The sequence below is a fragment of the Astatotilapia calliptera genome, chromosome 5 (genome assembly GCF_964374335.1).
Source record: "Astatotilapia calliptera chromosome 5, fAstCal68.1, whole genome shotgun sequence".
Taxonomy (NCBI): Eukaryota; Metazoa; Chordata; class Actinopteri; order Cichliformes; family Cichlidae; genus Astatotilapia; species Astatotilapia calliptera.
The window spans coordinates 5,148,403-5,171,515 of NC_137426.1; the positions used below are offsets into that span (position 1 = coordinate 5,148,403).

The 23,113-nt window shown below is 41.2% G+C and overlaps 1 protein-coding gene and 1 long non-coding RNA gene across 2 annotated transcripts in view; both read right to left on the reverse strand.

Annotated features, from left to right (window-relative positions):
• ppp1r16b (protein phosphatase 1, regulatory subunit 16B) overlaps window positions 1-23,113 on the reverse strand; it is a 100,948-nt gene that overhangs the window by 47,224 nt on the left and 30,611 nt on the right. Inside the window, exon 2 of the mRNA XM_026166817.2 lies at window positions 20,386-20,800. Within this exon, the coding sequence (XP_026022602.1) occupies window positions 20,386-20,653 (268 nt within the window). The 5' untranslated portion in view covers window positions 20,654-20,800. The remainder of the gene's footprint in view (window positions 1-20,385; window positions 20,801-23,113) is intronic.
• LOC113021934 (uncharacterized) lies at window positions 5,204-14,621 on the reverse strand. Its single transcript, XR_013909159.1, has 2 exons — window positions 6,433-14,621; window positions 5,204-6,245 (listed from the first exon to the last, which is right to left on the reverse strand). It is a non-coding gene; the product is annotated as an uncharacterized LOC113021934 (long non-coding RNA).

The following is a 23,113-nucleotide window of genomic DNA, read 5'->3' on the forward strand; positions in this document are numbered from 1 at the left end:
GAGTTGGACGAGATGCTTCCCCAAAGATAAAAGATACATCAACAAATAACGGTGCAGGAACAGAAACCCACCCTTCCTTCCGGTTATCATCAAGTACAGTGTGTGTGTGTGTGTGTGTGTGTGTGTGTGTGTGTGTGTGTGTGTGTGTGTGTGTGTGTGTGTGTGTATGCATGAGTTGGAGATGGAAGAAAATCCTACACCAGTTATTTAGGTCCCAACTTTCCTGAACACAGATTATTGATAAGAAGATATTTCCACACAAAGACGCGTGCTCTGAATTAAACTATGAGATATCTACAGGACCAAAAAGGACTCTATAGCTTTCCAAGTCTTCTCTTATTAGAGCTATAACTCCTCTTTACTGCCTAAAGCTAGCAAAATAACATTTTGAAGGAGTAGTTCCAGTAGGTGATTTCGGGATGATAATAATGCACTGATAATAATACACAGCAAGTCAGCAAAGATCACAAGGCTCACTGGTCTACAGGAGATGGAATAAATGAGCCAGCTACGCCTGAACTAAAGCCCTAAGTACTCCACTGTGCATAATACACATACATATTACCGCCGTGCCTGTTCAAAAACACCGGCCAACACCTTCTGATGATAAAGGCTCACGCAGGACTTCAACATTAGCATACCATTGCAAAGGGTGAGCGCAAACCATCATATGAGGACTGCTCATGCAAACAAATTCTCACTCAATGCTCGAATTCCTTCCACAGCAATACACCCACTAAGTGTAAGGTGGCCACACACATAGAACCAGACTCCTTCCTTTAGAGGAGGGCTTTCATGATATGAAAATAGCACAGTGGTGTAAACAAACTGGTAAGCAGTGGTAAGCAACCAGTTCACTTACCACTGCTACTATCTGCAATGATATGTGAATTAACAACATAACATCTATATTTATTTTTTATGTATCATGGTTATTATAAATACATGGTAGTCACCCTTAGTTTATAGTTAAAAATCGACTTTATAGACAAAACTATTGGGCCACACCTCTTCAGTTATTTTTTCATTCCCATCGTCGCAGGTGTATAAAGCCAAGCACCTGGCCATGCACTTCGGCTTTACAAACATTTGTGAAAGCTAAAGCTTGTTTTTCGCTGAGCTCACTGACTTCAAGTGTGATGCTGTAAAAGGACGTCACCATTGCAACAAGTCAGCTTGGATAAGCTGTACATGTGGAAACAATTAAGAACCATGGCAACAGAGAGGGGTCTCACAGAGTGGGTGCACAGTGCATATAAGTGGCAACACTCTGCTGGACTCAATGACAGCAGCACTCCAAAACCTCATCTGGAATTAACATCAGCACAAAATCTGTGCACCAGGAGCTTCGTAGCATGGGTTTCAATGTCAGAGCAGTTCCTGTAGGTGTAGAGTATAGTGTGCAATACGTTATACTATATGTGACATTACATGATACTGATATTTAATTGTTTAAAATCAAAGTTATTATCAATAAACAGTTACTTTTTGAGGCGTTTCTTCAATTATTCTTTTCAAACAAAGAACATATTTCACAGATCAGAGTCTTGGGCGGATATCTGTGAAATTGGGGTTATCACTAAAGAATACCTCTCAAGGACCTTTCACTTTAACATCATCATAAGATCCACATTTGTGGTTTTCTTAAGAAGTCTTAGGTGGATTTCCATGACGTTCAGACCTGGCAGGTGTGCCACAGGATGGACTGTATGGTAAATTTGGTGCAAGACGTTTTGAACAAATAAAGCAAAACTAGTAAGTGTGCAATTTTTTTTATGGCTGGTTAGCGAATCAACGTGCTAAAATGTGTTTGCACTGTTATTGTGAACATTTCACTAAGGTGATTAAAGCATTTAGCAACAGGTCTACCACGGGGTGCTTTCACAGAGCTGCCAACAGAGCGGACAGTTGGTGCTGTTTCAATAATAGTCAAAGTAATGCAGAAAGTCGACTGACAGAAAAACAACTGTTAACATTTAACAAATATCAGAAAAAGACTGGTGCACGGGTTTCCCTTAGTCATATATAATTTGAAAACTGAAACATTTTGAACCGTTGATCAGATAAAAGAAGAGATTTTCGATGACAACTTGAGCTCTGAAACTTTATTTGCCACTTTTAAAAGTCATGTTTCACAACTGATAGACCAGTAATTCATAAAATACTTGGAAAAAATGTCCAGTTCATTCTTCTTCTTCGTCAATTATCCTGTAGAAAACCTCTTTTTCAACACAGACCTATTTAAAACTGCACAGTTTACAGCACCAACTGTACAGTTTTCCAATACAGCAGCATATTTCAGTTTTACATTTGCAGCTGTATTGAAATTTTTTGTGTTTGTTAAAGCAATAAATGGCTACCTTTAAACATTCATGCAAAAACAAGCAGTCATTTCTAAACACTGTGTGGAGTTTTGAGATTAAATTTTAAATACATGTCTCTACACCAGGTTTGTGCACTTTCATCTGAATATACAGAGTTCTCATTGATCATTTCATTGCATGCTGAATCTACTGAACAGCCTTCCCCCTTAATGCAGCTATACAGATGTAGATCATTCTGGGTTCATTTTAAGACCCTACTTGTTTCAGTTCACAAAACTCTGTAGATCACTGCTAAGTTAACGGATGCACAGATGCTCTTATCTTTTATTTTAATGTCTTTCAAAGAACAAAAGAAGAACAGTTATTAGAATGGATATTCTTACTTTAAGGGTTTATCTGATGATCCTGACTGCCACCAATCCAGTCAGTCTGGTCATATCTCACACCCATTGCTCACTGATAAGAGGGAATCACCAGTAAAGTGAGGATCGAGTAAAGACTGTGGTATGAGAGAGCCTGCTTGAGGTTCAGGTCTGAGATTATTCCTCATGGACAATTGATTTTCTTTCCAGTGTGTCCCTTTTTATATTAAAGAGACAAATATTTGTTGTGCTGCAATAATAGCTGCCACAGTATCTCTTAAACCACACTGATACCTATTAGAGTGCTTTATCCAATATACCCACCATCTCACAGCCCTTTATAAACCCTCTAAAACTGTGATATGAGGGGAAGCCGGTTCTAATATATAAAATGCTAGGCTGGTATTTCTGTAAAACATTATAAAATGATTCAGATTAAATACCATGAGGGGGTTCTTGAAGCTCCATTAACAAAAAATGACATTTTTCCAAAAAAATTTAAAATGAACAAAATGTATTTTTTGCTATTTCCTTAAAAAAAATAATGGATGGGAAACTTCTCAGATTTTTTAAGGAAATAGCATCCAGTAATGCGGGCCACTTCCCCATTTCCACTTCACATTTCCCGTGCAAAATAAGCATATCCCCTGCCCCCTCCCAAAAAAGCTTAACTTTGACATTTTTTGCCTCTTCCTGCACTGATTTAGACGAGTAATCCTAATCAAACACATAGCCAAACCAAATATGTAAGCACTTATGCCCAGCTTGATTTTCTTTTAAATAAAAAAATAACAAAATAAATCAAATGAAATAAATAAATTACAACCATCCATCTGAATAACCAACCACCAAACAACCATCTTCAGTTATCTTAACATATGTATACAAACAACTTAGAATCGATACACTCGCTATAAACAATTTATGATTTCACTACTTGTATGTGAAACATCGCTTCTAGTGATGAACCCAGAGAATTGTGAAATGTTACAGCTGCCTCGAGTTTCACTCTACTCTCTGTAAACATCTTGGAGCTAGGCTTTAAGTTTTCATCTCAGCGGTTTATTTCATCCCGTCGTTGTTGAAATCACTCACAATCTCATATGTAACACAAACGTACATTTCTTTACGTGGGTCTGCCACCAGTTTCAGGATGCAGTTCAAAATTCATCATCACATTGAGAGCTTTTCATTTTTTTAGGCAGTAGCCATGACAAAAAAAGAATCAGAAGAAGAAAAAATAAATACTGCAGCCCTTTATCACGGGCCAAAATCTGATGTCGGGTCTGTTTTTTTGTTCTTCACTCCAGGCTCAAGTCAAAAGGAGATTATCTTTTGAAGGAAGTGAAAAGGTGAAAAGGCTCAAAGAACCCATTTATAAGCCGAGCTGCAAATTATGGATACAAAAAGTCAGGACATATCAGATGAACGTAGTGGAGCATTCATCGGCTAATGTGACTACGGCTTCTCAGCTAATGTGCATCTTGATGAATCATTTTCAGTTGAATTAACAGAAAACATGAAAACATTTCAAGTCATGATAAACATTAGCTAACTGCTAAAAAGCTGCAATTACGCGGTGTCTTTTGGAGCATTTTAGAGATCGGCTGATAAGCTACGTTAGGCTTTTGCAACCACCCCATTTCAATCATTTCTTTGCTGCATTAAAATGAGAATGGAAAAAGGGGCTGATGCATTGCACATGCTCACCAGAGTGAATCATTTCTTACAAATTAGATATTTTTTATCTTAATGCAACCAAATAGCCCCAAACGATGTCAGTGCAGCAAATGAACAGTTACTTTCCAAACACAGGCATTCAGGCAGCCAGGTAGCCGTTTCTGTCTTCCTGTCAGCTGTGCAGAAAAGTAGGCCACTCTGCACGTCCATAAGTAGCAGCTAAATGACATTGGTTTTACTAGGACGTTAGGAAAGAAGATCATTAATATAATTAGCATTCCGCTGTGTGTTATAATTATCCTCCACATGATGAGCTATAAAGCGACTTTAATTGTATGTTACGCTGCCTTAACAGATGTAGTTAGATAGCACCGCGGGGAAAGCAACAGAAAGACCAAACAAACTGTGGATTGGGATGCAGAAGGTCCTCGCAGGGTCTCGGTGAGCAAACTAAAGCTGGAGCAGAATAAACAGATCATTCTCCACTGACCTCAAGTTTTGGTTTTGGAAACACTGCACTGAATGCACTCAAAAGCTGAACAAACACAGGCATGCGATAATGTGATTAACAGACAAATCCTTCAGGTGGTCCACTAACATGATGAACCCAGAATTTAATCCCACTCCCATCCTGTGGTTAGCAAATGTTAGCTGGAGCTATAAAAATGTCTAAAAACATAATGAAATCAAGTCCACATCTAGGCAAACAGGTGATCAGATTAACTCCAAGTCCATAAGCACTAGGGGTGTGTATTGGCAAGAATCTGGCGATACAATATGTATCATAATACAGGGTAGACGATACGATATATTGAAATACTGAAAGCCAGACAGATATTTGTGTTTAGTAGGACTCAATTTAATTAGGAAAACTCACAGTAAACAGTCCAAACTGTTTAATGCTTGACATGAAACATCTGAAACAAAAACACTCTCTAAGTTCAAAATGAATGGAGAAATTAACATCTGCCTTATTAGAAGTCATGTCAAATAAACAAACAAAAACTACTTTACTGAAATATCAAGTATTTAACATGAAAAACGTAAACATGTAACACTGAAGTCTTTCTAAGTACTATGATTGTAAAATACTTATCCAAAAACTGCTCTATGGAGCATCAAAACAAAGTACTTTTTATGTGTCCTTAACATAAACAAATATAAATCAAAAATGAAATTGCTTGAAGAATCCATCCAAGTAAACATTAACAAAAAATGTAAAGTGCTATTACAACTAAGTGTTAATAAAATAAAGTACAGCTCTGCAGTGTCCATCAATGGAACACTTTTAGTACAACCTGAAAAAAGGAATTTACTCATCTAAATAAAAGTGCTTATGAGACTCAACCAAAATGTCAAACATTCTCATATCAGAGATTTTACATGTGTAGTGTTTTCTCAGTGTTTATTTTTCAATTTCCAGATTTTTGTGCAGGAATACAAGCTGATCGACATGGTCAGCTCTCAGGACACTTCTCTGTGCATTTACTATGTCTCCTGCAGAGGAGAAAACTCTCTCTGCAGAGACACTTGTTCCAGGAATGCATAGGAAACTCCTTGCTACTTTGGATAGCTGAGGGTATTCCTGTTCATGGTCCTTCCACCAACTGAGAGGATTTCCTGTGAGAGGCAAAGGGGTCTCATCTCTATACCTCTTGATCTCAGCTGCAGCAACATCATGTTCTGATTTTGGTGCAGTATTGTCACTAGTAGAGGCAAACGTAGCTCCGAGCAAGTCCACCAATGCACATGAGGTCCTCTGTCTTTTTAGGGGTGGCCGAGGGATGGAGTCAAAGTTGTCTTTGATATGTGGGTGATGAGCCTCCTCTGTGGCATTCTCTTCCTCCACCTGTTTGTCAGTCTCCTCATTCTTTTGCTGCTGAAAAACATTAAATTCAAATAGTATTAATGTCAGAAAGTCAAAATTCAAATCCAAGATTCACCCTGTTTTTCACTAATATTTGATGACAAATGTCATCAATATGCATTTTTTTTTGCTTTTTACTTTATTCACTTGCTTATAACTTCAGTTGAATTTTTCCAAATAAATTAATTTATTTACTTACATTTTCTTCCTTCTTTATCACAGTCACCACAGTGTCCAACAGTCTGGAATAGGTCTCACTGGTCTCTGCTTCAGACAGGAAGGGCAGGTCCTTAAACCGAGGATCAACAGTTGATGCCATCCATAGTGTCTCCCTCTCATTTACATATCTCTTTCCCAGATCTTCTGCTATGGCAGTCTTAATGTCCCTTACTGTCGGTGTATCATCAACACTTTCTTGTGCACCCATCACAAGCTTGGCATGAAGAGGAGCAATGATGGACAGGGTTGGCATACTCTCCTCTGACATCACCAGGGTGGCGTCCTTCATAGGCTTGAGTGCCCTGACAACTTCTTCTGCACATGTGATGTCAGACTCACTTAATGTGAAAATTTCTTTTTCACTCTTCCTAACTTCTGCAGAAAGCAGAGCTGCACAGATGGCTGGTTGCTGTTCTAAAAATCGTTCTATCATATCATAGGAGCTGTTCCATCTTGTAATTATGTCCGTGATCAATCTGTGAGCTGGTAGCTGAAGGAGGCACTGTTTCTGCTTCAACTGGTTGCTGGCTGTGGTGCTGCGCCTGAAAAAGGCTGTTACACGTCGGATCCTCCCGAGAAGTCGCACCACGGATTGTATTTTCAGTGCTTTCTGTGAGGCGAGATTCAGACTGTGTGCAAAACATTGTATGTGCGTTATGCCTGCAAGTCTAGCCGCGAGAGCCATGTTTGGTGCATTATCGGTAACAACAACAAGGTCCTTTGCGTTCAATCCCCATTCAGCCACAGCGTCAGTTAGTAACGCTGCAATGTGCTCACCTGTGTGACTGTCATGCATGGCTCGGGTTTGTAGTACATGAGACTGAAGGTTCCACTGGTCCGTTATGTGATGTGCTGTAACAGTTACGTACGATTCAGTGGCTCTCGAAGTCCAAGCGTCGCATGTCAGAGCAACTGTCTCAGCCGAGCTGAGAGAGTCCAGCACTGTCGCTTTGACTTCTTGGTACAGCTTTGGCAGAGCGATGTCCGTGATGTGTTGTCGAGAAGGAACGGTGTAACGGGGCTCCAGCGTTTTAATCATATTACGAAATCCTTTATTCTCCACAACACTCAGAGGGCGCATGTCTTTGCAAATAAAAACAAGTACTGACTGCGTTATTTTTGTTGCACGAGTTGAAGTTGCTGGTAGTTTCGAAAAGTTAACTTCTTCAATTGTCCGTTGAGAGGGATCGCCTCGTTTCGTTTTAAAATTAGCATTTGACGCTACGTCGCTATGGTGTCTAGACACGTGTGTTCGTAAATTTGTTGTGTTACCGGAATATTTGACTCTGGCGGTGCAGATTTTACAGACTGCATAGCTCTTGTCATAGTCTTTACTTCCTTCTTTTGTCCTAAATCCAAAATGAGTCCACACATCAGCTTTGAAAGCTGCGGGGGCCGGCTGTATCCTCTCCTCTTCAGTCATCAGTTAGCTAGCATCACACACGTCCACTGACTGTTCTACTTCGTTCTTTTGGCAAACTAGACGCTTCTACAGTTATCGCGAGACCTCGTTTTTACGTCATAGTAAAGGCGGTGAAAACTGCAAACCAGTGGCCGGAGTTTGAATTCCAACATACAAAAGAAATAAACAGTAAATGCATGTCATTTTTCAATTAAAAAAATCGATAACACTGATTTTAAATATCGATTCAGTATCATTGCGTGAAATATCGCGATATTTCGTTGTATCGATATTTTCTTACATCCCTAATAAGCACTGTTTCAAATAGCTGACGCTTTTCAGCTCATTTTAATATGATAATGCCAAGAGTCGGGCTGCCTTTTAAGTCTGAAGACAGTCAAAGATAAAAGGGAAAGAGATGCTTTTATTACACACAACCCAATACGCTTTTGCCCCATTCGTGTGTTTGTCCACATAAATGAAGATTTACAGGCATCACTGTTGCCCTTTAACGCTGTACTTTAGCAAATTGCTAACATCAGCAGACAATCACAGCACTGATGTTTAAACAGTGTAACATCTTCACCTTCTTATTTTGAAGAATTAGCATGCTCTTTGAGTTACATTTTGGAAATGAAAGCACCAAATGACAAGTTAATGGTTTCGCCAAAACCAGTGGTATACGTCGATGTATACGTCAAGTATTGCTGTTCTCTATCACACACTTCCTGTCTTTTTCTCCACCATCCTTGTCAGGAATAAAGGCCTTAAAAATTTTTAAAAAGCTGGAGGAGGGGAAGCTGTGTTATTCTATAACAGATCTACAGGTATGTGGGCCAAAGTAGAGGATTAAACTACGATAATCATAATAATCGCTTTCTCCGTGAGAGCTCATATGATGTACCGAGAAAACCAACCAAACGAGGCTTCATCGTGAGTCACATCACATCCAGTGCAGAGACAGATGGGAGAGAGGCACAATCATTTAAAAAGCTTCCAGAACATTTCAACTGATCCCCCTCTCCAGATAGATCCCCAACCTCAAGCCAAGCTGCCCTAAACCACCACGTTGGTAGCAACTGCTACTCAGTTCTACTCAACCATTCCTGCAAACACACTGACATAACTGAGAAAAATTCTACACGTGGAGGTCACAAATTCATATGATAAACATGCGACGGTCTGATGACTTTATGACACACACAAGAAAAGAAAAAAAATCTACACGCACTAATTGTAATTGTCACTTGCTCTGTTTTTTATCCATAGCTGCTGTGCTTTCCCTAGACATTGTTTAAAGTTTATTCATAACACTTCACATGTGCCATTCCTTAAACTGACACTTCCCAGCTCCACTTTCTCTCGAGCAGGAGAGGATGGATGACCTACAAAGACGTTCACTCCCTCGTGCACTCGTCTAAACATTTTCTTAGCCTACACAAGATTGTCCAAAATGAGATACGGTCTCATTACTGGTTTCATTTTAACACAGACTTCAGTCATGCAGATGAGTTATCAATAACTTAACGGCTTCCCAGCCTTATGGATGAGACTTAATTATCGGTTTACATCATCAACCTTTTAATTTCTCATTCCTCCACCTCTTTTCATAAGGGTGGCGCCCACAAACATCTAACTAGCCTGGAAATGAACTGAGTGGTTCAAATGCCAACTTTTTACTACAAGAAAAGAATTAGTCAATTCTCAAGAGTTGATTTTACTTCCAATGTTACACTTGGCACTTGCCGATTATTGTTCCACTGAGGATATCTGAGGCTTCTTCTCTGTATTGATTGGCACATCCTCAGGCTGTAAACAGCTGCAGCGGTTGCCATTTACTCATCGCAGCTCAGCTCCATTTCTCCTGTTTGGATTTATGGCTTCGGTAATACCTCATATAGACGGCATGACGGTGGGCTGTGTTCCTTGAAACCTTTCAAAATGTATTTAGCTTAATTTTTAAAAACGTGAAATACTGTCTAGATTCAAAAACACATCAGGCTTTACCTTCTGCATGGATAACATCCTCTGACTTTCAGCACGTGCAATTAAGAAGCTACTCAAGATGTTTCTGGGATTTAACATTATCGGTCTAAGTGTTGTTAATGTGGCTGCCCCTTTTTGATTTGTTGCGGTCTAATCCTTGTTGGATAATCCAGAATCCTATTGAAGGATTTATGGTGGGGGCCTGTTTACTCACTGTGAAGGTGGGCATGTGGAGAGACAACCTAAGATATTATGAGGTGGCTTAGAAGAAGCGAGGGAGCAGCGGGATGCTGAACAAGCACTCGGGGGATTGGCAACGGTGGATCAACCTCGATCCACATTGATGCTTAAACGCCTTCAGCGAGCCACCGTGCAGGCAGGTGGGCTTCAATCACAGCCACTGATAAGATGCAATCCTGCTGCTGGATTTATTTGGAGCTCTGTTCCAATTTCACCATTTAGGATCCTAAAATGTTTATTTTCCCTATTTTTCTTCCAGCTGTGCTTCCTGTTATCTCCTGGTATATTTCCATTAAGATGGCTTCAGCAAATACAATACCAGCAGTGCTATTCCAACTCTTTAATATCAGACTAAAATATTCTGATCTGACAACACTATCACTCAACAGCACATGTGCACTTTCCAAACCTGTAACACCGTGGCTATGATGAAACAGCAGTTCATCTGATCATTAACACAAATATCTAATCAGCCAAGTCAATGCCTGCAGGCTTGCAGACGTGGTCAAGACGACCTGCTGAAGACCAAACCGAGCATCCGAATATGACAGGAAGGTAATTTAAGTGACTTTGAACGTGGCGTGATTGCTGATGCCAAACAGGCTGGTCTGAGAATTTCCAAAACTGCTGATCTACTGGGATTTTGCACACACCCATCTGTGTGTTTACAGAGAAAAGGTCTGAAAAAAAGAGAAAATATCCAGTGAACGGCAGTCGTGGAAATGCTTTGTTGATGTCAGACGAGAGGAGAATTGTTCAGAGGAGAGCGCTTTGAGCTAAGAGGAAAGCAACAGCAATTCTAATCACCGGTTGTTACAACCAAGGCAGAAGAGCAAAAAGTTGAAGCAGGTGGGCGACGGCAGCAAAAGACCACACCAGCTTAACAACAGGAAACTGGGGGCACAATTTGCACAGGCTCACAACGATTGGACAAAAGAAGAATAGAAAACATCTCCTGGTGTGACGAGTCTCAATTTCTGCTGCGACATTCAGATGGTACCATCAGAATTTTGTGTAAACAACATGAAACCATCCAGCCCGTCTTCTATCAGCAGTTCAGCCTGGTGCCGGTGGTGTGATGGAGTGGGGGATATTTTCTTGGCACACCTTGTGCCCCTTAGCATCGTTTAAATGCCACAGCCGAGCTGAGTATTGTTGCTGACCATGTCCATCGCTCTATGAACACAGTGTGCACATCTTTTGATGGCTGCATCCGGCAGCATAACATACTATGTCAAAAAAAAAAAGAAAAAAAACTCTCATCACATCAAAGTAGTTTCTTGAACATGACAAGTACTACACTCAAATGGCCAAAGTGGCAGAGGAGATTGATGTACAGCTGACAAATCTACAGCAACTGTGTGATGCCATCATGTCAATGTGAACCAAAATCTCTGAGGAATGTTTTCCAGCACATTGATGGATCTATGCCGCAAAGAATTACAGCAGTTCTGAAGCCAAAACTAGGTATTAGCCAGGTGTACCTAAAAAAGTGGCCTGTGAGCTTTTCCTTTCAATAAATCTCAAACGTGTGTTGTCTACGGTTTAGTCCACCCACGCCAGATGTACTTAAGGTCAAGTTAACCTAGTTGCCACAACCACATCCGACGGCCTCTTGCATGCTATGCCACGGAGCTGCAGCAGTGATGATGCAAAATTTGTGCCTTTGCAGCTGAGTAGCTTGGGGCCAAGGCTGCGTGGCCCTCTCTGCCTGCCTCAGTTACCATGGAAATAAGAGTTAACTTGAGAGTTGGGGATCTCCCGAGAGAATTGACTGATGTGAAAGAGGGAAGAGGAGGGAGATCTTAGCGAGCCCATTGGCAGCCTACCGCTTAATAACCACGGTTCAGTTAAGATGTGCCTAAAATAGGAAAGAACAATGATGTAATATGTAATTCCACGTATAATAATTTAATTTTGCATGCAAGTTTGCAAAAAGGTGCACACATGAGAAAGAAATCCAAGTGAACAGAAGAGAAGCGTGCTGTAGTGAAAGTAACAGGCACAATGTAGCAGAGGTACTCAGTGGTCAGTTCCAATCAATAACCCTTTGTTGTTGTGCAGCAGTTACACAGTGTCCGAACACGAGACCAAACAAGCCAAAATTCAGATAATTCCTCGCTCCAGTGCATCCTTCCCTTCTGACTGGACCAATTCCTGACACCATATCACAGACGTTCATCCTCAGCACAGCCTCATTGATGTGTCCAGCACCATAATGTTGTTCCTACTTCTGCATCAAGCATTGTGAATTCCAAATTATGTCACATGACCAAGATGATTCAGCCCCCCCTGCCCGAAAGCTTCGCCCAGGCTGAGGCACATGAACAGAGAGGAGACAGCAGTGCCACTGTTGCTGCTCTCCCTAGCACACAATGCCCGAGGAGCTCCGTCTGACGAGTCGAAGAAGACAAATCCAAGGGAAAGAGAAAGACAAGGGCAGCAAAAGATAATGACAACGATAAGAGAAAGATCAGAGTTTTGTTAACCTGCAGGTAGCCTGAGAAACCACCCTAACCACAAAAGGCCAACCAGGAAAGAAAAGGAGGAGGAAAATACATCCAAAATTTCAACACTCCTGCAGTTCAGATGTTAAAAAAAGAAAAAAGAAATTCAGCTTTTTAGAATCCACTGAAGTCAGGCAAATGAAACTAGTCCTCCTAATCACAGGAGCATTTGATAGATGCCACCCTCGCAAGGCTACGCCTCATTGTCGCAGCTCTGCTCGTAGCAATGAAATGCCAGATCCCACTTGAGTAATCAACCACTCCAATGTCACATAAAATCAACGATTATGAGGATGAAGAGGCAAAAAGGAAGGGGGGTGGGGGGGGATGCAAAGAGCCAATGGTGAAAGAGCCTTGATTTAGCCTCGAGTAAAGTAGCATATTTTCAAAGATGCAGGGATAGTTTAAAAAAAAAAAAACACAAAAAAAAAAACCTCGTCTCAGTCAATGAATAAATGAACAAAGCATAAAAGTGCCATATGGACCTTTATGATGCAGATTAGATGAAGTGAATGCAGAAGTTTTGCTTGACAGATTTAACCGTGTGATGACTAATTAAAAGTCTCACAGCGCAGCCAACACCGTTCTATTGCATCAAGATGAATTATTATCCTTTAGGACTGTAACTTTAAAGCAAACACAAAGTGACTGTTTCATAATAAGGCTTCCAATCTACCAAACTGATCAAAGAGTCCACCTAATATAAAATCATAAAACAGAAAATAGACAGAAGTTAGCAGTAATTATTTTTCTGTCCACTAAATAAGCAAATATTAGACACAAATATCGCACAACAGAGACACTTATTCACAGATTTTCACATTATTGGTTACAATGAAGCAACTCAAGCATATCAAACAGACGTCAGGACAGAGCAGTAACTGTTGAGGGATACATGCAATGCCCGTGTCCTAACAGACCGCTCACCCTTTTAGTGACCTGTGTTTCAGCACATGATGCACGACACCGGCTGACCGGCTTACTCCACAGATGTCACAGGTCATCCCCGGCTTAACTGAACATGTGAGTAAACAACCTCATGTTCTGGGTTAGTAGTTAGTCCTGAGTAGAAAAACAAAAGAGCCAAAATTTTCCTTTTTCTTTTTTAAGTAGAGTTTGTGTTTAACATCAAATATCACAGATCCTTACTATTAAATAAAAAGAAATCCAGGGGGGAAAAAGAACAAGCAAATCCAGGACACATTAAAGTCTACATGCCTCTAATGGACGGCTAAATCGCTTGTCATATCACTGGTCTTATATCACACCTAGTGGTTTATAAAGCATTTGAAAGCAGGGATAGGTAATAAGCCTCGGGCAGCTTTTAGTGGCTGGTAAAAAAGTTCATCCTTTTATGTCTGTGAGAGCAAATCATCAGAAGTTTACCAATTCTCTTTCGTCTTGGCCCGACATTATCACGGCAATCTAACACAGAGCAGTGACATTAATCTCACAGAGTGACCTACATCATCACTGCACATTTATTTTTTCATGGCACGACCTGTGAGCAGTTCCCCTTCATCTGCTCAGCTCATTACCCTTTCATCTTGACGAAAATACACGTTAATGACACCATCTGATGATCAGAGTTAGTCTGGCTAGTCTGGAGGTTATTTTTATTCCCTCGCACTATAATAACTTTTTTGATTGTTTTTTTCTTTCTTTCTAAAGAAAGTGACACGAAGTAGATTCATCCACTGTGTGTGATCATGAGCATCCATGCAGTGAGGCAACAAAAGGCAAAACAGTCAGTCCATTTAACCCACAAGACACCGAGCTGCTTTCAAGAGTAGAGTTATTTATGGTAAATAGTGGCAGGAGACTGAAATTAATGCGACCATGTGCAATCAGGTTTTCTTTAAAAGAGTTGCGTCATAGACAGCGACCAGGTTTGTGATCATTTGCAGTCCATTACCATCTTCAAGCAACTTTGTCGCATCAAGATGGTGACAGAAATGCAATAAGACGAGTCAGTCTGTTATCAGTCTTCTATCGAATGTGGTCCAGTCTAGCTGCTTGGTAACCTGTGTGTGTGATTATATAGGAATATAACCAGAATACAACCAGTATTGACTGGCAACCAGTCAAGTCTATTGAATAATTTCACAGCATATTACAATAAATCTGTATTAGTCTGTCTTAGGAATCTGTGTGCGTTTATAAAAACATATGACAATCATTTACGAACCTTCGTCCAGCTGTCTGACCACATCCAGTTGAAGTTGGACTGCAACCGTTTGGAGACAGGTTGCTAAAGTGGTCAACCGGTGGTTGAGGATCTTACACTCTTAACCTCTAAGCAATCACTAGGCACCAAGCCATCCTATTAACATCAGATATTTTTAGATCCATTTCTACTCTAGTGTCACTGAGTCATATGGCAGATATTCTTAATTAAATGTGACTAATTATGGTTTTCAATCATTTTCATGGCAAAAGAGTTTACAAAAACCCAAACTGTATCATATAAGTTGTGCAGAAACACTCGAGGCTTCTGCAGCGGTAAATCCCACTACATAAAATCTGTTTAGCCACGGTTCACTCCAAGACAATGCAGTGATTAGAAGAGGAAAAATGCAAATACAATCAAAGCCTATAATAAAAACTAAAGAGCCATGCTGGCCATTTGCTCCTGCTGTCTGAAATGCCTTTACATTGCGATGTGTTCATCTAATATTTTGAATCCAAGCACTGTGCTGCCAAAAGTCATTCAACCACCTTAAATCATTTAGAACAGATTTATTTTCTAAAAGCAGAAGTTCACTGGATGTGAAAATCCAACACAAAGCTTCTTTTAACCATCTGGGCTCTTCAATTTCTTATGTGCTCCGATAGAAAGAGTTGGTTGGTGTGTGAAACCAGATGTAGAGATGAACCAGTGTGTAGTTTATTTTTTATCTATAGGAGGAACAAAGAATGAGAGAAAGCTGGAAACAGTGAACTGAGGAGTGTGATAGAAAGAGACTGAACAGATATTACTGTTAAAGGTCACTCTTCTCTTGACAAGCGGTGACATCTGATGTGAAGCATTTATGTGTGTGCTGCCTTCTTTTTTTTTTTTAATGGCACTCTATTGCTGCCATATGCCTGGGAGCAGCTAAGCCTGGCCGAGGCCTCTGAGGGGAAGGCCTTATGAGTCTAATAAGACAGCAGAAGAAGACAAAAGCTCCTCTGAGACCTAATTTGCAAACAAATAAATACGAAGAGAAAAGAGACGAGGGAAAAGCCACATGTGAATTCTCCTGCAGGAGTATTTTTCTATCCCGAAATCCACATTTATTCCTCCTCTTTGTTTTTATGGTGATATGGCAGAAGAAGAAAAAAAGGTTGTGAACCAAGAGCAAAAGCCGCATCGCTAAAAATGGAATGTGGATTTTAAGTGTGGCTTTTCAAACGCTGAGTTACAAGTTATGATTTTCAGTAGGGAATAAGTGGTAATTAGCGTGCTGGGTGTTGCCACGTGAGTGGGTGTATAAATAAATAGAGCTCAGGGGTGGGAAAGGCAAAGAAGCTGCAAAACAACCTGGGTTCAAGAGAACACCACTGCTTCTGTCACTGCTGCCGTTCACATGATCAGAAAAGCCGAAGCCCTCTCATAGAGCGAAGAAGAGGCACAAATTTAGAAGTAGAACAAGTTGATTATTTCTCCCCACAGATGTTTGTGCATTTTACACATTCACAAGACTTTCCTCCCCTTTTTAGATCCGTTTTACAGCTTCCTTCTTGGCATGTATGATAGCTTGGTGAGGGAGATGTTGCACCAAAATATCTAAAAGTTTGTACTGCGATTGAGCAGCAGCACAGATAAAAGATAAGGAGGGGTTTGAAGCCCTAAGCTGTCTTTGTCCTATTTGATTTACAACTATCGGTGGCAACAATTCTGTCCCTGTGTTTGACAGGCTGCTTTTTCAACCCGCCTTCAGCTGTTGCTTCTGGGAACGACTGTAAACCACCCCCAAAGACAAAGTCAGACAGCATGTTGTTTGAATGATCCGGGGGGAGGGGGGGGGGGTGTCCAAAAAAGCAGCTCTTACAAACAGACATTGAAAACAAAAAGACGGCACAAGATACTGAAAAGCAGTTACTGAATGTCCTGTTCATTCACACTACTTTTCACCCACTTACACTCTCGCTTATTATAGTTGGTTTTCTCCAAATGCCTCCATTGTTTTCTCTGATTTTGCTTTCTGACGGTGTTTAAAGGCTTTAAGTCAGACATTTTTCCCCCCTCTACAGTTCTACTCTTACTTTTTTCCCCTCTTTCCATTAATACTGTTGACTCCCGGGCCATCTCATCAGATTACCCAGCGGTTTTAGGAGGAAATGTCAGGTCATACCACGCTGACTGTCTTTGAGTTTTGTTGACAGTTCCTTCTGACCCCACTAGCTGCTCCTCTGCAGGACGGCAGTTCTCTGGAGAAGAGAAATCCCATCCATCTCAGTTGCCGAAGAGGCGCGCATAAAAGACACCAAAGTGCTTCACAGTAATTTCACAGCCATCAGCCTTCATCACTATGAGAGGGCAGTGGGTTCAGGATGGTGCGAACCACGGGGCGAAGAAATGGACTCACACTCAGGATCCAGCACTTTCCTACTCACTGCTGCTTTCACACATCTTGAGACAGACACTCAAAATTTGCATTTACGTAAGCTCAAATATTCTTCCTTCTCTCTCTGTCACAACCACACAAAAACTTTTTGCATACACACATGCGCACACACACACACAAACATTCTTAAACATAAATGTGCAATATACCCTCTGCAGTTTCACCATACCCGTCCCGTGTCTCTCACAGTCTGGTGAGTCTGCTTCCTCTCTCAGCAGACAGGAAGTTATAATGACAAGAATACGCACACACACACACACACACACACACACTTAAATGCAAGCATAACACCTGTACACCTGCATCTACATAGATTTTAATAACAGTCAATATAATAAAGCTTGAAAATACACAAAAAACTTGATTTATAAAGCATGCATAGGAGTTATCACACATAATATTGGTTATGTCCTCACACAATCACAGGCCGCCTCCAGCCAACGCGCTCTGAAGCTCTGACCCAAACCACAGGGAGAGAAAAAAAGAGCAGGCAAAGAATCGCAGGAAGCAGCTCGCCTACTCCAACCAATCAGGGATTAAACATGACTCAGCCCAGCCTCTCATCTTATTGTGGCCTTGAGGCTGTTAGAGCAACTCCTGGGTCAAAGTTAGTCTCTCTGTATTTACTTCTCTCCCTTCCGTCCTGTTCATGAAAAAGAGGTGATGGCTACTTTTGTTCCCAGCCTCATCGTCAACTCGCTGCTGCTAGCGCCGCCTTTGTAGTCATTCTTTAGGCCGACCAGGGGTTTAACTTCTGTCCAATAAACAGTCCTGATTTCTAAAAATACCTCAACCTTTTCCCATCATTTCATCTACTTTCGATTTCCTTTTATTTATATATATATATATATATATATATATATATATATATATATATATATATATATATATATATATATATATATATATATATATATATATATATATATATATATATATATATACATACATACATGCCTTTTTGAAATGACACTGTCTTTAAAAAGGGTGCTGTGTGCTGGAGCAGCACAGTGTGTGGACTCATGACGCCTGATCGAGCATTTGGGGACCAGAGGGAATGAGAGAGGAGATTATCAAGCTCCTAAGCTAGCCAGCTGCCACTGGAGCTGTGTGGGCAGCACTACATCCTGTCTCCCTTTTTTTTTATCCTCCCTGCCTCTTTCATGGTCACTCTCATTAGACAGTAGTGATAGCAGACATCTCTATACGGAAGTACTGCAGGACATAAGGAGAAGGAAAGGGAATCAAAAGCAGAGAACCATCAAAAATCATGCACACTAAATTTGGAAAATTCCTTTTCTCTCTGCTGGCATGTTATTCTGACAGTCATGATGGTGGAGCTTTTGTACACCTGAACCACCTGCAAGCCCTCTTATTAATTTTAAACAGTCTTCAGACTCCGATAATAAATTTGTGCTTAGAGGTGGTAATCGTAGCTCGTTGTATAGCACAGTCACGACACAACTGTGTCACAGAAGAACATGAAGTCTTTTCACTTTTGCTAACTTCATCCTAATCCATTTGCAACAAGGAGTCACATTATAGCAGCTCCTGCAAGTCAAAGCATTAACGCTCAATTAATTAGTCAGTTTATTGATAACTGCATCAGAAGGAGAAGGGACACAGTGTACAGTCAAAGCAATAATGTATCCCCCGTCTAGCTGTATTGAAATTAAAAACCTCCTTTTTCTACTCTTGAAAAATTGATCAGGAATTTTTGTATGTGTGCATCCTTAACATGGAGGACACAGCTGAAGAGTTCAAAAAGAAATCTATCAGTGGTGTACAAATACTCATTCGTTCTGACACGAGTAAGTGTGTGACAGCAGACAAATGTTTGTTGCTGTTAAACCATCCCTGAAAGGGACCTGTCAATATTGATGAGTAGACATTGTGTGTTCCTTGCTTCCTCGTGTGGTTTCTCAAAACCAATCTAAAGACTCACACGATCAGCCCCAACATCCTGGTGCAGTCTAAGTGCCTCAGCAGACCTTCTGGGAAATACACACAGCGCAGCAGTTTGCAATAAAAGCCCCGAAATGATGCTCAAACCATTTCTCACATCACGCACAACAATGAAACCAGCAACAAAAACATCAAAGATTTTCTTTTTCAGTTTTACCCAATTAAGTAACTTCCTTTTGCTTACACCAAAGTTTAATTTCGGCTACACGCCGTGATAAAATCCAGCAGACCCCTGTAGACATCACAAGACTTCTAGTGTCTCACACTCCAGCTGGAGCTTAGACGTGCCAGTGAACAGTCCACGTGTGTGTACAGGCACAGCAGAGTAGCTTCAGCCTTGTAAAAATTATTGTGAAAATACATCAGCCTTGAGAGGGATGTCCTATCTGTGAAGACAGCTTGCATGAGCAAAGAATATACAGTAGCACTGCTGTGGGCTGCATTTGTGACGATTAAAAAAAACAAATAAATAAAACAAACTTCAATCCAATTTCAAGTTACAGTGACGTTAAATTAGACGCAAAATCTAAGCGATAGCAGCCTGTTATCATCCCTGCATCGCCGACACACTGTTAGCACAGCCACAGCAACACGGGGCTGCCGGTACTGGAGGAAAACAATTATTATCTCCAAATAGGGGGGCCCCATCCGTAGAAATTTTAATTAAAAGACTGGCAGAGTTTCATCTCAGTGTGACAACTCCATTATTTCTCAATGATAAAACAGTCTCCTAGCAGAACAAATTCAATTGGAATGGAGTGACTTCCACTGGCGGTTTAAGTGGGCAGGCCAAGCTAATCGTTTTCCTGACCTTGGCATTTTGATATCCAGGGGAAGTAGTGTGGTGAGGCCGAAATTAGCGTCATTATTCAAACGCGGTGTCGAGGGTAAGTCTGAGCTCAGTTGAGCAAAACTTTATTTAAACTATTTATTTTTGAAACAAGGAATACTAAAGTTCAACAAATAAATTAAAAGGGCAACGCCGGCCTCTGTGCAGCCTGTTCATCCTCCTGTCGTCTCGCAAGCAACAAAGAAATAACCCCAGCTCTACTCACCCTGCCCCACATCCATAAATAATACCTTTATTTCATCGCTAAATCAAAATATTTAGGATACTTGATGTAATGAATCCAAACTAGTTGTAATTAGGCAAGCAGAAATAAATAAGCCACCCTTTTGTTTTCTGATCTGCACGTATCATTAATATGCTGTACTGGTCTTACCTTCATCTGGATCATTCCTGGCCGAAGCCTCCAGGAGCGCCACGCTGGCGGAAAACGACACATGTTTCTTGGGCTCTGATTGCTGGAGGCTGTTAGCAATGCGTCCCTTCTTGTCGGCCTTTCGCTTCTTGTTTTGCATCTCCTTCTCATACACAGCCCATCTCTTCAGCTGCTGGGTGCGCCGCTTCTGGGCCGCCCGCAGTCTCTCCAGACTGGGCACCTTGTCCAGCTGCTGCAGCTCTTGGATCAGCTCCAGGTGGTTGGCCATGGTGCCAGGTTGGGGTGGGGTGGACAGCAACACTGGGCGATGGTAAAGGGGTGAACTGGAAGAGAAGTAGGATTCTAGCGAGGGCTGCACCTCCGGCCGTGGCCTCCTCCCACGATCGTTATCATCCTTTCAGCGGCAGTGAACGACCTGGAAGAAGAGACGGAGGGAAAAGCTGAGCCACAAAATGCCAGCTATAAACTTTTTATCATCTGGAACTTTAATACACCAGTAAATAAAACGTGAAAGTTGTTTGATGCTTGTTATTCAAGCCGACTCTGGACTTTAAAGTTGTAAAAGCTCTACATTGCAGAGTCTATTGGGACACACTGACATTTAAAAGAAGTGCTGGTCTGACACACCACAGCAAAGTGCACAGAGCTGCATTCTGGTGTCCTAGTTAAACAGACCCCAGAACAAGCTACCAGTTAACAAGGCACCGAACCACCGTTTGAGTCTACTTTCTTTTGTCTGTTGTGAACAAATATGAAATCAATATTTTGTTCATGACCGCTTCACTTCTTTCACCAACTTGCATATTTTCACTTAAGAGAGAATCAAGAGCAAGAATGAGAGGTCACGGTTTCAATGTTTAACTGAACTGCATGGGTCATAGTCTTGGTGATCCACTTGCTTTGTGAGCTGTTAACGGGTTTTTCTACCATCCTCCATCAAGGCAAACCGCTTCCTGAACACTACAAGCAAGCGCCAGCACAATGAGAGAGAAAAAAAGCACCGGAGCAGCGAGTTGACGTGGGGACTTTTCATGTCAGCGCTGCATTTGTGTAAACATGAATAAAATGCATCTCTCCTTTTCTCTCTGACAATTGACAGCAGCACCGTGAGTGAATCAGCAAAAGCCCATTTTTCAGTTTCTCGTAATTTTTGTGGACATGCAGAAAAAACAGCTAACTGTGTGGTGAAACCTAAAGAGGAGACAACTTACTTTGGTCATTGTATAAAGATCAGCAGCTGCAAAAAGTTAAGCTGAGTAAATAAAGAATAAACATGCAGGAACAGTAAGTGGAAAGTGCAGTGATTGAGTTTTGTCAGGCTACTTCCTTTGAACAGCACTCACAACAATGTACGGACGTTTTAACGCCACGGCCAGAAAAACTTCTCATCAAGTCCGGCAGGATTATCACGCGATCGTTGATCATTTGTCACACAAACACACGCACACCAAAAACAAACAACACTAAGTAAATAGCTTGAAACGTCAACATCTGCATGCTGGATGCATGACACATGCTGGCTTCTTTTCAGTTACTTACCATCACGTAACCACTGATAAGCATTTCCCTGTGCCCGCAGCTGTTCACCAGTGAAACCTGTGCAGTCTGGCTGCATCCCCTGATGAAAGGCTCCACAATGCAAATCGCTGCTTTATGTATTCAGCCTCCACCAACCTCGTTCTACATTTCCTCTGCAGCACCAAAGTGCTAAAAACACGGACAGGAAGCAAGGAGCACAATCACTTCCTACAGCATCACTTTCAGTCGCCAGCTTACCAGCACAGCGCGTCTGTCTCCGCTTGGCTCAACAGAAGTTTTCCGTTAACATTCTCAAGTGGCAGCCAAGTGAGCGGTGCAAAAATGTCATCACAGCACACAAATGAAACGAAACCTTGACACACCGTTGACTCTTAGGTGCATAAGAGTTTCCAGCACAAAGATGTGAGCGGGTTCTCACAGCTTCTCACTCAAAACCGACGAGATGGAGACAACGGGCCGTGATAGTAAATACTTAGTAAAGAATGTGTCATCACTCAAAGGTCGATGCAGGAGGATTAGCTGCAGGGTCTCAGATTATTCTGCAGGAATTTAAAATCGAAGCTGTCGGCAGTTCTTGCACCAGAGGTCGTTTAGGAAACTGACAGTGAACGCAGAATTCCTGTCTCAGTTTCACTTGTTGGTTTTTAAGATGGTCTGTATACTGTTAAGTATACATTAGTGCTACACAGATATGCAATGCACAAATACATGAAAAAACTACACACTTCATTAGAAGAATTATTAATGTTTTGCCTGTGAGCATACTCTGACAGACTACTACTTACTCCCACCGTACTGTGATAGTATCAACTCGGTGCATAAATACTGTGTGATATTGTTTGTTCTGTCAGAAGCATCTGTTCCTGCTCCTCCTCAAGGAGGCCCATGCATTCAAGTAAGGACATGAAACACACCGTGAAGCTCATCCCGAGGCCTATCACTGCTAACACAGGAAATGCACCATGCTGGGTAATAAGGACACCGCTTGGATGATGTGGAAGGTTACAGACAAGGGTTATAAACAATGTCACACACAGCAGCGCGCCTACACAACTTCATCTGCGATGAGTTTTATTTTTATATGTAGAAAGTGTAAACGACCTGCAGACTTGACTGTTTTGCTCGTATTATACTTTATATATTTAGCAAAGAGCATTAAAGTTTTTACTGTCCTATTTTATCGGCGAAA